The sequence below is a fragment of the Cetorhinus maximus genome, chromosome 6 (assembly GCF_964194155.1).
Source record: "Cetorhinus maximus chromosome 6, sCetMax3.hap1.1, whole genome shotgun sequence".
Taxonomy (NCBI): domain Eukaryota; kingdom Metazoa; phylum Chordata; class Chondrichthyes; order Lamniformes; family Cetorhinidae; genus Cetorhinus; species Cetorhinus maximus.
In genome coordinates, this window is record NC_135884.1 from 1,151,394 (window position 1) to 1,169,955 (window position 18,562).

Consider the following 18,562-nt stretch of genomic DNA (forward strand, 5'->3'; position numbering starts at 1 on the left):
GGAACTGGCTAAGAGAAATTTGGCTGGACTGGAATAAAATTAAGTGCATTGCAACCCCATGTTGCAGTCCTTGTTAGACAAGCATACTGATGTCTTCAAAGAAGGTCTTGGAGTTATTAAAAACATTGAAGCCAAACTTGCTGTGAAGGCTGAAGCTTCTCCAAGGTTCTTCAAACCACGTTCAGTTCCCTACTCGATGCAACAGAAAATCGAGCAGGAATTAGAACAACTTGAAAACTTTCAGATAATTGAGAAAGTTGATTATGCAGAGTGGGCAGCTCCAACAGTCCCAGTAGTGAAGAATGATGGGTCAAGCAGAATATGTGATGACTATGAATGCACCACAGCCCAAAAATGTTAAGGAGCTTTGTTCATTTTTGGGACTTGTTAATTACTACGGCAAGTTCATTTCCAGTTTGACTACCAAGGCAGCATCACCGAATAATCTGAAGAAGAATGCAAAATGGGATTGGTCACAAGTCTGTCAGGAAAGTTTCAAGGAACTCAAGCAAGAGCTCACTTCTGCTAAAGTCCTGGCACATTCAATGAAAAGTACCTGTCAGCCTGGCTTGTGATGCATCTGGATATGATGTTGGAGCTGTCATCTCCCACACGTTTCCTGATGGCAGTGAAAGGCCCATTGCATACACCTTGTGCACATTGTCCAAGGCAGAACAAAATTATGCCCAAATTGAGAAGGAACCTCTTGGACTAATCAATGGAGTCAAGAAGTTCCACCAATATTTGTATGGGCGTAAATTCACGTTAATGACAGATCACAAGCCTTTGACCTGGTTGCTTAGCCCGAAGTCACAAACCCCGACACTTGTCGCTGCCGCCTACAAAGGTGAGCACTGATCTTATCTGCTTACCAGTACAAAATTATATTTCGTTCTGCTGAGAATTATGGAAAAGCGGACACACTTTCCAGACTTCTGTTCCACCACAGCTCCACAACCCGAAGTGAAGTCACTGCTTTCAATGTGAAGCAGATAGACATGTTACCCGTTAAAGTGGATCAAATTCGACTTGAAATGCAGAGGGATGCTGTGCTCTCCAAAGTTTACCTGCACACACAGAAGGGTTGGTGTGTACCTCAAGAAGTGACAACTGAGCTTAAGCCTTATTACATGCGTAGATTTGAGCTGACTCTGCAAGATGGTTGTTTGTTATGGGGAATCAGAGCTGTTATTCCTCCAAAATTCCAAACACTAGTGTTAGAAGAACTTCACAACATGGCTCTCCAGCTAGGGGAAAGTGGACAGCCTATTTTTAGGGCATCTTTTCCAGCCGCCTCCTTACTTGGAGTGAGCAGAGGGTATTCTGAAGAGGATGCTTAGTCACAGCCGCTACCCAAAGACACCTCTGTCCCATAACAGGTGTCCAACAACTTTCATATGTCTGTCGCTTGTGAGCAGATTCTTGACTGGAGACTCTGAGGTTCACAGCCCTGACCCCATCGCCAATTCTCCATCACCACAGGGCTTGGCAAATAGACCCTGGTAGAAACCTGCATGTGACTTTGTTTAAAATGGGCGCCCTGGGGCGACATCATTGTCCAATTGATCTTGAAGCGTTGGTGGTCAGGCTGGGACCACCTTGCCACTGCAGCCTCTTCCACCTTTGCAGCCAGTGAGATCTACAGTCTTCCTTCACCTGCTGTTGAAGACTTTTTGGACTGCACTTTGTCTGGCACCTCCCCCAACCTTGCCGCCATGGGTCACCCTACCAGGTGCAAGGAGCTCCCCACGGCATCACTCAAGGAATCATCAGAGTGCACAAGCCTCTCCACCATGTCAAGATAGCAATCCATGGAGGAATCGTCAGAGGGAAAGAAATCAATCAAAAAAGGAAACGGAATGCTCGTCGTTTTCTCATGGGGGCTGTATTTCAAAGGCCCAGGGAGTGATGCAGCTGTACAGAGCCTTGGTCACACATCATCTGGAGAGCTATGTTCAGGTTTGGGTACTGCACCTTACGATGGATATATTGGCCCTGCAGTGGGGCACGCAGCCAGATCCTCACTAGACAAGTCTTTATAGAGAGTCACAGAATCAGAAATATGCAGTGCAAAAGGAGGCCATTCAGCCCATCTGGTCTGGTCGGTCAAGTGCATATCCGAGTATTTTTTAAGAGTCATTATGGCACAGGAGGTGGCCATTTGGCCCATCGAGTCCATGCTGGCTCTACGTAAAGCAATCCAGTTAGCCCCATTCCACCTCTCTCTCCCCATGGTCTTGCAAGTTTACTTCTCTCAAGTGTCCATCCAATTTCCTTCTGAAATCATTGATTGTTTCTGCTTCCACCACCCTAGAGGACAGCGAGTTCCAGGTCATTATCACTTATTGTGGAAAAAAATTCTTCCACACATTTCCACCCCCCCACCTCCATCGCTTGCCTGAAGCCCTAAATCTTTGCACCTAGTCCTTATAACATCAGCTAATGGGAAGAGTTTTTCCTTGTCTACCTTATCTAAACCCATCATAATCTGGGGGGGTGGGGGGGATGGGGGGGTGTGCGCGGTGAGAATCAGGAATTAACAAGGGTGCAGCACCTTAAAATTACAGCCAGGCCATTCAGAGGTGATGTCAGGATCCAGTCTGGAACAACCTCCCCCAAAAGTGCCTGGATGCTGCGAGTCAACTGGAATTTTATGAACTGATATCGATCAACTTCTATTGGATAAGGGTATCAAGAGATATGGAGTAAAGGTGGGTAGACAGAGCTGAGATGCAGATAAGCCATGATAGATTGAATGGTGGAGCAAGGTTGAAAAGCTGAATGTCCTCCTTCTGTTCCTGGGTTTCTATATTTTATAGTAATTGCCAACACTGACTATGTACCACCTTAGACCCCGTGGTCCATACATCTGACTTACAGGTTTTTGTGCACAACTTACATGCCCTTGGGTACAACTTACAGTCTCTCATAAAGCCGTAGTTCACAGATTAGAGGATTCGACACCCAGTGAATAAAAGCCTTTGGTTTCTCAGCCGTGTCGGATTTCCTACAAGTCGCTTCCAACTCGACTACTTTCCTATTCTTATTCTGTAAAGTGAGAAATACAATCCAGTGAAACATTTTCTGTTGATTGGATCCATCAATTTGGGCCTGCACAGAGGGGTTGTGACTGTTCCTGCTTAATGGCTTTCACTCTGCAAGTTAGATCAACCCTTTTATGTAATTTATAACTAGCCATGCTCCAGTCATCACACAGTGTGGTTCTCCCACACAGCAGAAACTGCACATCCAAGGGAAGCCAGTGTGAGAGACGTGTGGTTAAGATGCAGCATAAATACTGCAGATTACTCAAGTCTATTAAGGACAATAAGGGCTGCAACATGGGAGCTAACAAAGAGGCAAGAATAGATTTCAAGATGAGTCTTAGTTCCTGGTTAGGAAATGGTGCTTTTAGACGCTCCTTGTTGCTTCCACTGGTGATGAATGATTACCTTGATAAGCCTTTGCACTGAGATGACAAAGCCAGCATGTCGAAGTCCAACGGATTGCTCAGGGGTCAGTCGTTTATAGCCCTTCTCCATCACCTGCACATCAAGCAAATGTATATCAGCATCAGAAGCATGCAGCAAACAGAAGGGGTCAGAACAACAGTAACAGTGAGAGCTGAATTGGTAGCACCTGGGTTGCAGGTGAGCCAGGCCCTGAGAGTGCAGGTATCTCAGGGTGTTGCTTGTAAAGTGCAACTAGAAGGAATGTTTGTTATGTGAAGGATTCACTGGGACACTCCCTGCTGCAGCACAGGAGAAAGAAAATGCAACCTCACCCATGAGTCTCGTCGCAATTCACCCACCTACAGCCCAAGCTCGCTGCCAGTCCCAATCGTCAGCCCGAACCTGAGGGGGGGTCAGGATGCAGTAAAGGACCAAGAAACAAACACAGCAAAACACAGGGTCTTACCTCTCGGAAATCAGACTGTTCAATGTAGATGGTGGAAGTGATCGGTACTGTGTGGAATCCCTTACTTTCATCTGCTGGGAAGTTTGGAACAGAGACTTCAAGTGGCTGAGGGGAACAGACAGCTTCATGAGGATAAGTGGCACAATGTTCACATTCTCACTGCCCTGCACCCCACCCCACCACAGGCGCACACACCGCATTATCCAGCACACACTCGCACTGCCTGCCCGCCCACACTCCCCACCACCCTTATGCATGAATGCTCCACACTTCTGTCCCGCACACACACACTATCCCCACCGCCTGTATTTCCCCACAGACACCTTACTCTGAATTTATCCTGAATTTCTGTTCTACAGTTTTTCATCAAGTCTACAGGTAAAATCGGGCCATGGAGCCGCTCGAGGAACAGACACACATCACTGGGAAATGTGAATCTTGCTGCAGGAAGAGAATTCAAATTTCACCATTCCCACTTGTTAAAAACTCAACAAATGTTGGAAAAAATCTGAGGTTTGAATAAAATTACAGCTTTGTTTGTCTGAATTAATTCCTAATTCCAGTTGAATCATATTCATCACTGACCTGTGCTATTTCACCCTAACCTTAGACATGCTGGGGTACAGTTCCACACACACTGACTCTCACTGGGTTACAGTTCCACACACACTGACTCTCACTGGGTTACAGTTCCACACACACTGATTCTCACTGGGTTACAGTTCCACACACACTGACTCTCACTGGGTTACAGTTCCACACACACTGATTCTCACTGGGGCACAGTTCCACACACACTGACACTCACTGGGTTACAGTTCCACACACACTGATTCTCACTGGGGTACAGTTCCACACACACTGACACTCACTGGGGTACAGTTCCACACACACTGACTCTCACTGGGTTACAGTTCCACACACACTGACTCTTGCTGGGTTACAGTTCCACACACACTGACTCTCACTGAGGTACAGTTCCACACACGCTGACTCTCACTGGGGTACAGTTCCACACACACTGACTCTCACTGGGGTACAGTTCCACACACACTGACTCTCACTGGGGTACAGTTCCACACATGCTGATTCTCACTGGGGTACAGTTCCACACACACTGACTCTCACTGGGGTACAGTTCCACACACGCTGATTCTCACTGGGGTACAGTTCCACACACGCTGACTCTCACTGGGGTACAGTTCCACACACACTGACTCTCACTGGGGTACAGTTCCACACACGCTGACTCCCACTGGGGTACAGTTCCACACACGCTGACTCTCACTGGGGTACAGTTCCACACACACTGACTCCCACTGGGGTACAGTTCCACACACACTGACTCTCACTGGGGTACAGTTCCACACACACTGACTCTCACTGGGGTACAGTTCCACACACACTGACTCTCACTGGGGTACAGTTCCACACACACTGACTCTCACTGAGGTACAGTTCCACACACACTGACTCCCACTGGGGTACAGTTCCACACACACTGACTCTCACTGGGGTACAGTTCCATACACACTGACTCTCACTGGGGTACAGTTCCACACACACTGACTCTCACTGAGGTACAGTTCCACACACACTGACTCCCACTGGGGTACAGTTCCACACACACTGACTCTCACTGGGATACAGTTCCACACACGCTGACTCTCACTGGGGTACAGTTCCACACACACTGACTCTCACTGGGGTACAGTTCCACACACACTGATTCTCACTGGGGCACAGTTCCACACACACTGACACTCACTGGGGCACAGTTCCACACACACTGACACTCACTGGGGTACAGTTCCACACACACTGACACTCACTGGGGTACAGTTCCACACACACTGACTCTCACTGGGTTACAGTTCCACACACATTGACTCTCACTGGGTTACAGTTCCACACACACTGACTCTTGCTGGGTTACAGTTCCACACACACTGACTCTCACTGGAGTACAGTTCCACACACACTGACTCTCACTGGGATACAGTTCCACACACGCTGACTCTCACTGGGGTACAGTTCCACACACACTGACTCTCACTGGAGTACAGTTCCACACACACTGACTCTCACTGGGATACAGTTCCACACACGCTGACTCTCACTGGGGTACAGTTCCACACACACTGACTCTCACTGGGGTACAGTTCCACACATACTGACTCTCACTGGGGTACAGTTCCACACACACTGTCTCTCACTGGGGTACAGTTTCACACACTCTCACTAGGGTACTGTTGCAGGGACTGTGATCAGGTGCAGGCATCTTGGCTGATTTTGAATTTGTTCACCCTCCTGCTGAGCCTGATGTTAGGGAGCAGAGTGTATCTAAGCTGTGGGACTCAGTAGTACACAGAATGATGAAAGGATAGGATGAGACCCTAGTTGCCAGTCAGATAGTTTGTGGCCAATGTCAACAAAATTGACATCATCCTGTCTGGCAACACCCTACAAAAACAAGGGATAAATAGAGGACCAAAACCAGAAAATGCTGTAAAAACTCAGCAGGTCGAACAGCATCTGTGGAGTGATTCACCTTCAGAGCATACAGACTCGAAACGTTAACTCTGTCTTTCTCTCCATAGTTGCTGTTAGACCTGCTGAGCTTTTACAGCATTTTCGGGTTTTGTTTCAGATTTCCAGCATCCACACTATTTTGCTTTTATCTTAGTGGATAAATAAAAGGACCCATTATGTGACTTACTCAAGTTCCCTCCTCAGGGTCTTGTTGGGAGGGAGGCGGAGGGGGGGGGTGCTGTGTGTGAGGGTGTTCTTTTTCTATTCATTCACGGGATGTGGGCTTTGTCGGCTGGGCCAGTATTTATTGTCCATCCCTAGTTGCCCTTGATGGTGGTGGCGAGCTGCCTTCTTGAACCGCTGCAGTCCATGTGGTGTAGGACTGTCAGGAGAGTGAGCGGTGAGTTGGAGCGTGTGACGGAGGCGAGAGAGTAGGGGACGAGCTGGAGGACACGAGGGATCTGGGAGAGTAGGGAGCAAGTTGGAGGGTGTGAGTGTTGTCGGGAGAGTGGGGGGTGAGTTGGAGGGTGCAAGGATATTGGCAGGGTGGGCAGCAAGTTGGAGGGTGCGAGGGAGTTGGGGGTGAGTTCGAGAGACTTAGGAGAGTGACGGGTAAGTTGGAGAGAGTCGGAGAGGGAGTCGGAGAGACTGGGGGTGAGTTGCAAGGTGCGAGGGCTGTCAAGAGAGGAACAGGCAAGTCAGAGGATGTGAGTGATCAGGAGAGTGCGGGGGGGCGAGTTGAAGGGAGAGTGGGGGGGTGAGTTGGAGGGAGAGTGGGGGGGGCGAGTTGGAGGGAGAGTGGGGGGGGCGAGTTGGAGGGAGAGTTGGGGGGGTGAGTTGGAGGGAGAGTGGGGGGGGTGAGTTGGAGGGAGAGTGGGGGGGGTGAGTTGGAGGGAGAGTGGGGGGGTGAATTGGAGGGAGTTGGGAGAGCGGGGGTGAGTTAGAGGGAGGGGGGGGCGAGTTGGAGGGAGAGTGGGGGAGGTGAATTGGTGGGAGAGTGGGGGGGTGAGTTGGAGGGAGAGTGGGGGGTGAGTTGGAGGGAGTTGGGAGAGCGGGGGCGAGTTGGAGAGTATGAAGGTGTTGAGTGGCGATCGAAGCAGCATTGTGATTGAGAAAGAGTGACTGAGCATGTGCAGTTACAATGCGATTCTTGGCGCATTTGCAGTAACTGCGCTAAAACAAAGATGGAGCAAGTGCTGTTCGGTAAACTCCATCATTTACAAACAGTGCCAAAACAAAAATGCATTATCAGAACATCCTTAAAAGACACACATTCCTGCGTTTAAAGGTCAATACCTACAAAGGAATGGTTGCAGACTTCCAGACAATGTGACATAAATATTACCTGGTCAGATGGGAAGTTTGTTATGGTAACTTTGAGTGGCTCGAGAACAGCCATTGCCCGTGCTGCCGTCTCATTGAGAATATCTCGTACACACGACTCTAGCAGGTGTGGTTCCATAGTTGTCTGGGCAACTGTCACTCCGACCTATGGGAGGAAGAGAGAAAATAACTGAAACCATCTACTGAGACATCATCGCGGTGAGCTGACTGTACTGAGGCGGTGAGCTGACTGTACTGAGGCGGTGAGCTGACTGTACTGAGGCGGTGAGCTGACTGTACTGAGGCGGTGAGCTGACTGTACTGAGGCGGTGAGCTGACTGCGCCGAGGCGGTGAGCTGACTGCGCCGAGGCGGTGAGCTGACTGCGCTGAGGCGGTGAGCTGACTGCGCCGAGGCGGTGAGCTGACTGTACTGAGGCGGCGAGCTGACTGCGCCGAGGCGGTGAGCTGACTGTGCTGAGGCGGTGAGCTGACTGTGCCGAGGCGGTGAGCTGACTGTGCTGAGGCGGTGAGCTGACTGTACTGAGGCGGTGAGCTGACTGTGCTGAGGCGGTGAGCTGACTGTGCTGAGGCGGTGAGCTGACTGTACTGAGGCGGTGAGCTGACTGTACTGAGGCGGTGAGCTGACTGTACTGAGGCGGTGAGCTGACTGCGCCGAGGCGGTGAGCTGACTGCGCTGAGGCGGTGAGCTGACTGCGCCGAGGCGGTGAGCTGACTGTGCTGAGGCGGTGAGCTGACTGTGCCGAGGCGGTGAGCTGACTGTGCTGAGGCGGTGAGCTGACTGTACTGAGGCGGTGAGCTGACTGTACTGAGGCGGTGAGCTGACTGTACTGAGGCGGTGAGCTGACTGTGCTGAGGCGGTGAGCTGACTGTACTGAGGCGGTGAGCTGACTGTACTGAGGCGGTGAGCTGACTGTACTGAGGCGGTGAGCTGACTGTACTGAGGCGGTGAGCTGACTGTACTGAGGCGGTGAGCTGACTGTACTGAGGCGGTGAGCTGACTGTACTGAGGCGGTGAGCTGACTGTACTGAGGCGGTGAGCTGACTGTACTGAGGCGGTGAGCTGACTGTACTGAGGCGGTGAGCTGACTGTACTGAGGCGGTGAGCTGACTGTGCTGAGGCGGTGAGCTGACTGTGCTGAGGCGGTGAGCTGACTGTACTGAGGCAGTGAGCTGACTGTACTGAGGCAGTGAGCTGACTGTACTGAGGCAGTGAGCTGACTGTACTGAGGCAGTGAGCTGACTGTGCTGAGGCAGTGAGCTGACTGTGCTGAGGCAGTGAGCTGACTGTACTGAGGCAGTGAGCTGACTGTACTGAGGCAGTGAGCTGACTGTGCTGAGGCAGTGAGCTGACTGTACTGAGGCAGTGAGCTGACTGTACTGAGGCAGTGAGCTGACTGTGCTGAGGCAGTGAGTTGACTGTGCTGAGGCGGTGAGCTGGAGAGACAGCTAGCGCTACAGTGAGAAACAGTACGGTATTAGGTGCGATCAGAGTAGGAAGGTATGTGACAAGGTCTAAATTAGTTTTACAGAGCATGTGTGGGATAGCACAGAATGTGGTAAATAGGGTTGGGGAACTGCTGGTGCAGGGAGCCATGTGAGAATATGATGTTGTGGTGATAGCAGAAGCCTGGGTCAAAAAAGAAGCAAGACTGCATACTAAATATTCCTGTCCAAGGCGTTCAGGAAGGATAGGGAAGAAAAGGAATGGGGAGGGGTTGCAGTATTAAGGATAACATTGCAGTGCTGGAGAGAGAGCATGTCCTCAAGGACAGAACCTATCTGGCTAGAGAAAATAAACAATAGATGATGCCTAGTCGTAAAGTCACTGGGCTAGTAACCCAGGGTAATGCTCTGGGGACCCGGGTTCGAACCCCGCCACAGCAGATGGGATTTGAATTCAATAAAAATCTGGAATTAAAAGTCTGATGATGGCCATGAAATCATCGTCTGGTTCACTAACCTTCCCCTTTAGGGAAGGGCATTACATGTGACTCCAGGCCCACAGCAATGTGCTTTACTCTTAAATGCCCCCTGAAACTGCCTAGTTGTAACAAACCGCTACAAAGTCCCAAAAAAGGTATTGAAACTGGACGGACCTCCCGACATCGACCTAGGCACCAGAGGCAAAATACCTAGGCACTTGTATGCAAACTCAACCCTGTCGACATCTGGGGGATGGGAGAGCTGTCTCACAGACTAGCCACAGCCTGACAAAGTCCTCACAGAATCATATCTTACATATAATGTCCCAGATATTACAGACAACACCATCACCATCCCTGGGTATGTCCTGTCCCACCGGCAGCAGAGGTGGTAGCACACTGGTATACAGCGACTCCAGGTTAAACATGGGTAAGGAAACCTCCTGCTGATTACCATGTACCACCTGAATGTTGAACACCACTTGGAGGGAGCACCGAGGGTGGCAAGGGCGCAGAATGTACTCTGGGGTCTTCTAGCACCACCACTGACCGAACTGGCAGAGTCCTAAATGCTGCTAGACTGGGTCTGCGGCAGGTGGTGAGGGAACCAACAAGGGGGAAAAACATACTTAACCTCATCCTCACCAATCAGCCTGTTGCAGGTGCAACCATGACAGTATCGTTAGGAGTGACCAGTCATTGTGGAGACAATGAGGATACCCACCATTGTGTGCTAAATGGGATAGATTTCAAACAGATCTAGCGGCTCAAGAATGGGCATCCATGAGGCGCTATGGGCCACCACCAGCAGCAGAATTGTACTTGAACACAATCTGTAACCTCATGGCCCGGCATATCTCCCACTCTACCATTACCATCAAGCCAGGGCATCAGTCCTGGTTCAATGAAGAGTGAAGGAGGGCATGCCAGCAGCAGCACCAGGCATATCTAAAAATGAGGTGTCAACCTGGTGAAGCTATAACACAGGACTACTTGCGTGTCAAGCAGCATAAGCAGCAAGTGATAGACAGAGCTAAGCGATCCCACAACCAACAGATCAGATCTAAGCTCTGCAGTCCTGCCAAATCCAGTCGTGAATGGTAGTAGACAATTAAACAACTCACTGGAGGAGGTAGCTCCACAAATGTCCCCATCCTCAATGATGGAGGAGACCAGCACGTCAGTGCAAAAGATAAGGCTGAAGCATTTGTTACAATCTTCAGCCAGAAGTGCTGAGTGGATGATCTATCTCGGCCTCCTCCGGAGGTCCCCAGCATCACAGATGCCCGTCTTCAGCCAATTCGATTCACTCCACATGATACCAAGAAATAGCTAAAGGCACTGGATACTGCAAAGGATATGGGCCCTGACAATATTCCAGCAATAGTACTGGAAACTTGAGCTCCAGAACCTGCCGCACCCCTAGCCAAGCTGTTCCAGTGCAGCTACAACACTGACATCTACCCAGCTATGTGGAAAATTGCCCAGGTATGTCCTGTACACAAAAAGCTGGACAAATCCAACCCAGCCAATTACCGCCCCATCAGTCTACTCTTGATCATCAGTAAAATAATGGAAGGGGTCATCAACAGTGCTATCAAGTGGCACTTGCTTAGCAATAACCTGCTCACTGACACCCAGTTTGGGTTCTGTCAAGGCCACTCAGCTCCTGAACTCATTATAGCCTTGATTCAAACATGGACAAAAGAGCTGAACTCCAGAGGTGAGGTGAGAGTGACTGCCCTTGACATCGAGGCTGCATTTGACAGAGTGTGGCATCAAGGAGCCCTAGCAAAACTGGAGTCAATGGGAATCAGGGGGAAAACTCTTCACTGGTTGGAGTCATACCTAGCACAAAGGAAGATGGTTGTAGTTGTTGTTGGTCAATCATAGCTCCAGGACATCACTACAGGAGTTCCTCAGGGAAGTGTCCTCGGCCCAAACATCTTTAGCTGCTTCATCAATGACCTTCCGTCCGTCATAAGGTCAGAAGTGGGGATGTTCGCTGATGATTGCACAATGTTCAGCACCATTCGGAACTCCTCAGATACTGAAGCAGTCCATGTCCAAATGCAGCAAGACCTGGACAATATCCAGGCTTGGGCTGACAAGTGGCAAGTAACATTCACGCCACACAAGTGCCCAGGCAATGACCATCTCCAACAAGAGAGAATCTAACCATCACTCCTTGATATTCAATGCCGTTACCATAATTGAATCCCACACTGTCAACATCCTGGAGGTTACCATTTAGCAGAAACTAAACTGGACTAGCCATGTAAATACTGTGGCCACAACAGCAGAGCAAAGGTTGGGAATCCTGCAACAAGTAACTCACCTCCTGACTCCCCAAAGCCTGTCCACCATCTACAAGGCACAAGTCAGGAGTGTGATGGAATACTCCCCACTTGCCTGGATGAGCGCAACTCCCACAACACTGAAGAAGCTTGACACCATCCAGGACAAAGCAGCCCGCTTGATTGGCACCACATCACAAACATTCACTCCCTCCACCATCAATGCACAGTAGCAGCAGTGTGTACCATCTACAAGATGCACTGCAGGAATTCCCCAAGGCTCCTTAGACATCACCTTCCAAACCCATGGCCACTACCATCTAGAAGGACACGGGGAGCAGATACATGGGAACACCACCACCTGGAAGTTCCCCTCCAAGTCACTCACCATCCTGACTTGGAAATATAGTGCCGTTCCTTCACTGTCGCTGGGTCAAAATCCTGGAACTCCCTCCCTAACAGCACTGTGTGTATACCTACACCACATGGACTGCAGTGGTTCAAGAAGGCAGCTCACCACCACCTTCTCAAGGGCAATAAATGCTGGCCCAGCCAGCGAAGCCCACATCCCGTGAATGAATAAAAAATAAATAAATGAATAACATTGCCGGGTGTATTTTATACGTTACCAGCTAATGGGAACTATAGAAAGAAATTTGCAACAAAATTATGGAGAGGTAGAAAAGTTATAGAATAGTTGCATTGGGGGACTGGAATTATCTGAATATTAACTGGGATAGTAATAGTATTGAGGGAAGAGATGGTGCAAGAGTTTCTAATGTGCGTTCAGGTGAATTTTTTTTACAGGGTATGTTTCCAGTCCAATGAAGGAAGCAGCACTGTTGGGTCTGGTTCTAGGGAATAAGGTGGGACAAATGGATCAAGTGTCTGTGGGAGAATATTTATGGGAGTGGTCATTGTATCATAAGGGTTAGCTTTTTTATGGAAAAGGACCAGGAGCAATCCAAAGTAAGAATAATTAACTGGGAGAAAGCCAACTTTTATGGGGTGAGGACGGATCTGGCCCAGCTAAATTGGAATCAATAACTGGCTGGAAAACTGCAATTGAACATTTAAAGAAGAGATGGTTCTGGTTCAGGTTCAGTCAGGAGAAGCCCATTCCCACAAAGGGGAAAGGGGAGGACAAACAAAGCCAGGGCTCCCTAGATGATGAAGGAGATAGAGTATGAAACAGAGAAAGGAGGCATATAAGAGGTCAGTGACTAGGGGGCATGGATTTAAAGTGATTGGTAGAAGGATTAAAGGGGAGATGAGGAAGAATTTTTTCACCCAGCGGGTTTTGGGGGTCTTGAACTCACTGCCTGAAAGGGTAGTGCAGGCAGAAATTCTCAACTCAATTCAAAGTGTCTGGATGGTGCACCTGAAGTGCTGTAACCTGCAGGGTTATGGACCAAATGCTGAAAAGTGGGATTAGGCTGGGTGGCTCATTTTCAACTGGCACAGACACAATGGGCCAAGTGGCCTCTTTCTGCGCTGTAAACTTTCAATGATACTATGACCGAGGTCAGGTGGATAATACATGAGAACCAGGCTGGATGTAGAAAATTCAGAGGGAAAATGAAAAAAGAAATAAGCAGCAAAGAGAGTATGAGAAGAGACTGGGAGCTAACATGACAAAGAATCCAAATTCTTCTAAAGGCAAATAAATAGTAAAAGAGTGATAAAAGAGGATTTACACATGGAGGCAGGGGCACGGTTGAGGTACTAAATAAGTACTTTGCATCTGTCTTTATCAAGGAAGATGCTACTGCCCAAGTTGTAGTGAAAGAGGAGGAAGCTGCGACATGGGATGAGCTAAATATCGATAAGGAGGTGGTAATGGATAGGCTGGCTGTGCTTAAAGCTGATTAGGCACCAGGACCGGGTCAGATGCATCTGAGGATAGAGAGAGAAGAAAGAGTGGAAATTGCGGAGGCAATGGCCATAATCTCCCAATCCTCCTCAGATACAGGGGGGGTGTCAGGCAACTAGAGAATTGCAAATGTTGCATCCTTGCTCAAAACAAAAAGTGTAAGAATAAACACAGGACCTACAGACTAATCAGTTTAACCTTGGTGGCGGGAAAGGTTCTGGAAACGCTAATCCGGGACAAAATTAACAGAGTCCCACCAAGAAGAGTTGTAGTAACAACTGCCCCTGGGTAGCACTGTCCGAGTTTCTCAATCATATTCAGCTTCCTGTGCATAAAACCAGCTGTTGCAATCCATTGTCATAAAGGGATTTGCAGGCAGGGTGTTCAATGACACATGGAACATCTCACCTTAGCACAAAAGTTGTTGATTGCATCTGGAGGGAACCCTCTCCTGCGAAGGGCAGTCAGTGTAAACAAACGGGGATCATCCCAGTCCCTGCAGGCGGAGAGAAGAAATAAGGTAACAGAAATCGAGAAAAGGGGGCAAGAGTCCAACAAATATGGAAACCGAACAGACAGGGACAGTGATACACAAATCAGCCCTGCAAGCTCGTTCTTCCGCCACTCAGTTAGATCACTCATTTTTGTTTGTTCATGAGATGTGAGGGTCATAGGCCAGCTTTTATTGTCCATCCCTAATTACCTTGAGAAAACGGTGGTGAGCTGCCTTTTAAAACTGCTGCAATCCATGTTGTGTTGGTACACCTGCAGAGGTGTTAGGGAGCTCTGTAATGAGGTCAGGAGCAAGTGACCCTGGTAGAACCCAAACTGAGGATCGGTGAGCAGGTTATTGCTGAGCAAGCACCATTTGATAGCACTACTATGAAATCTTCCATCACTTTGCTGATTATTGAGACAAGGCAAATAGGGTGATAATCGGCTGGATTGGATCTGTCCTGCTTCTTGTGGACAGAACAACACTGGGCAATTTTCCACAGAGTTGCACAGATGCTGATGTTGTAGCTGTACTGGAACAGCTTGGCTAGTGGTGCGGTTAGTTCTGGAGCACAAGTCTTCAATACTCCAGCCATAATTTTGGCCCATTGCCTTTAGTCATTTCTTGGTGTTACATGGAGTGAATCAAATTGGCTGAAAACTGGCATCTGTGATACTGAAGACCTCAGGAGGTAGTCTTGCAAAGGCTTCAGTCTTATCTTTTGCACTGATAAGTGCATAAGAACATGAGAAATAGGAGAAGGCCATTCGACCTTCAAGCTTCCCCATCATTCAATAAGATCATGGCTGATCTGCCCCAGGCCTCAACCCCTCTTTTGTGCCAGCTCCTCATAGCTCTCAGCTCCCCGATATTTCAAAAATCTATCTATTAAAGAGGAGACTCTTTAAATATTTTGTGATCTAGCCTCCACAACTCTCTAGGGTAGAGAATTCCAGGCATTCACTACTCTCTGAGAGAAGCAATTCCTTCGGATCTCAGTTTTAAATGAGTGTCCCCTTATTCTGTAACTGTGTCCACTGGTTCGAGATGCCCCACTAGTAGAAACATCTTCTCAACATCTATCCTGTCAAGCCCCCTCAGAATCTTATACGTTTCAATAAGATCACCCCTCATTCTTCTAAACTCTAAAGAATAAAGGCCTAACCTGTTTAGCCGGACCAAAACTGTACACAGTACTCCAGGTGCGGCCTTGCCAACACCCCGATGTGCTGGGCTCCCCCATCATTGACGGTGGGGGTATTTGTGGAACCTCCTCCTCCAGTGAGCTGTTTAATTGTCCTCCATTCACGACTGGATGTTGTAGGACTGCAGAGCTTAGATCTGATCCTTCAACAGATCCATTGGTTGTGCAATTGCTTAGCTCTGTCTATCACTTGCTGCTTATGCTATTTGGCATGCAAGTAGTCCTGTGTGGTAGCTTCACCAGGTTGACATCTCATTTTTAGGTATGCCTGGTGCTGCTCCTGGCATGCCCTCCTACACTCTTCATTGAACCAGGGTTGATCCCCTGGTTTGATGGCAATGGTGGAGTGGGGAATATGCCGGGCCATGAGGTTACAGAATGTGTTTGAATACAATTTTTGTTTTTGCTGATGGCCCACAGCACTTCATGGATGTCTGGTTTTGAGTTGCTAGATCTGTTCTGAATCTATCCCATTTAGCACGGGGGTAGTACCACATAACACAATGGAGGAATCCTCAGCATGAAGATTGGACTTCATCTCCACAATGTCTGTGCTATGATCATTTTTACCAACACTGTCGTGGATACATTGCTCGGAAATGGGTTGTGAAATAGATTGGTAAGGACGTAATGGTTCTCTCACCACCTGCCGCAGGCCCAGCCTGGCAAATATGTCCTTTAGGACTCAGCCAGCTCTTGGTGATGGACATTAAAGTTTTTCCACTCAGAGTATACCCTACTACCCTCAGTGCTTCTTCCAAGTGGTGACTAACATGGAGAAGTACTGATTCATGAGTTGAGGGAGGATGGTAGGTGGTGATCAGCAGAAAGTTTGTTTGCGTGTGGTTGACCTGATGCTATGAGACTTCATAAGGTCCGGAATCAATGTTGAGGACTCCCAGGGCAACTCCCTCCCATATACCACTGTGCCGCCACCTCTGCTGGGCCTGTCCTGCCAGTGGGACAGGACATACCCAGGGATGGTGATGATGGGGTCTGGGACATTGTCTGTATGGTATGATTCCGTGATCTTGACAATTTGCTTTATAAATAAAAGCAAAATACAGTTGGTTCTAAAAATCTGAAATAAAGACAGAAAATGCTGGCAATACTCAGGTCATGCTGTTGCTTGTCTAGTCTGTGCGACAGGTCTCCTAATTTTGGCACAAGTCCCTAGGTGTTAGTGAAAAGACTTTGCAGAGTTGACTGGGCCGGGTCTGCCTTTGCTGCACCTGGTACATAGTTCGGTGCCTGTGGTCCATTTGGTTTTATCCTCATTACAGTTTTGTGTCATGGCTTTGATACAACTGAATGGCTTGATAGGCCATTTAAAGGGGCATTTAGGAGTCAACCACAATTGCCGTGGATCTGAGTCACATGTAGGCCAGACCAGGTAAGGACGGCAGATTTCCTTCCCTAAAGGACAATAGTGAACCAGATGGGTTTTTACCACAATCGATTCATGGTCATTGTTACTGAGACTAGCTTTTAATCCCAGATTTATTTACATAATTGGATTTAAATTTCCCAGCTGCCATGGTGTGATTTAAACTCACGTCTCAGAGAATTAGGAGAGGCTTCTGGATCACTGGTCCTGTAATGTTACCATTATGCTACCATGCCTTTGCCCATTTCCTTAATACCTTCAGTTAACAAAAATCTATCAATTTCAGATTTAAAATCAACAACAGTATCAGCTGCCCTATGGAGACCCACATATTAATGCACCTACGATCTGTTGATTAAACATCATTAAGGGGTTTAATTGTAGACAGTGCCTGGTTACAAGGTTTCAGTTTTGCATTATAAAACACTGTCAACCTCAGAACAAAGAACCAAATTATATAATAGAATCAGTTACCTCACGACACCCGCCTCCACCAGCTTGATAATCTTTCTCTTTGATACCACTGTATAGTGCAGATTCAGCCGTCCATATTCCCATTGCACAGGGCAGTACAGGTCCAGAGCATTACATAGCCAGTAGTAGGAGGAACGCCTGTAGGAGATACATTGCATAAAGTCAGCACCTCAACCTCCCTCACACACATCTTTCCTCCCCTTACTTGGGGGTCAGTTATTAGTGTTACTGTGCCAGAGGTCAGCTAACTCAGCACCTGGCATCAAACCAGGGGCCGTCCTGTCAGCACAGCTTAGCACCACATGGGGCACAGCCAAGCAGGAGATTCTGAAGACCACACAAATGTTACCTGAAAAAAATTCTTTGAGCCATTTTAAAAGAACTGGTTATAGTCTCAGACCTCTTCCCTACTGCTAGAAGTGAGATGTTTGCTCATCCACTGAACCTGTCTAAAAATTGTGGCCATTTATCACCAAGTGGAAGATCAAGGTCTCTGACCATTCTGGCATAAGCGTGACAATCCCTCTTTCTCGATTCTTCTTCACTGAAAAGAGTTCTTGTGATTGCTTGCTTCCCCTCAGCGATACCTCATGCAAAATAGGAATGGCCCGGAATGGGGACTAGCTGTCATCTCATCCCACACTGGCCAGAACAAATCTCCATTGCTAGCTTTAACTCAACAGCAGATACTGGAGCTTCCCAGCATGTTGCCCAGCTGCTGAGAGAGAATTGAAGCAAGGTTCTGCTGGAAACATTAAGCTGCTTTTCCTCTTCCACATACTGAAAGGCGCTGATGTATTTCCTGCATTCACCATTTTCTTTCTCCCAGTCTCTCAGTGGCAGGTCTCATCGGCAGTGCTATCCAAGAGCACTAACTCTGCAATGCCCTGCTCACTGATGCGCAGTTTGGGTTCCGCCAGGGCCACTCAGCTCCTGACTTTGTTTATAGCCTTGGTTCAAACATGGACAAAAGAGCTGAATGCCTGAGGTGAGGTGAGCCCTTGACATCAAGGCAGCATTTGACCGAGTGTGGCATCAAGGAGCCCTAGCAAAACTGGAGTCAATGGAAATCAGGGGGAAAACTCTCCACTGGTTGGAGTCATACCTAGTACAA

General features: G+C 48.4%; 1 protein-coding gene across 1 annotated transcript in view; it reads right to left on the minus strand.

Moving 5' to 3' along the window:
- qars1 (glutaminyl-tRNA synthetase 1) overlaps positions 1-18,562 on the minus strand; it is an 86,404-nt gene that overhangs the window by 14,452 nt on the left and 53,390 nt on the right. Inside the window, exons 16-21 of the mRNA XM_078543041.1 lie at positions 17,449-17,586; positions 14,296-14,383; positions 7,796-7,939; positions 3,919-4,023; positions 3,453-3,545; positions 2,921-3,048 (exon numbers count right to left, since the gene is read on the minus strand). Coding sequence (XP_078399167.1) covers positions 2,921-3,048; positions 3,453-3,545; positions 3,919-4,023; positions 7,796-7,939; positions 14,296-14,383; positions 17,449-17,586 — 696 coding nt within the window. The remainder of the gene's footprint in view (positions 1-2,920; positions 3,049-3,452; positions 3,546-3,918; positions 4,024-7,795; positions 7,940-14,295; positions 14,384-17,448; positions 17,587-18,562) is intronic.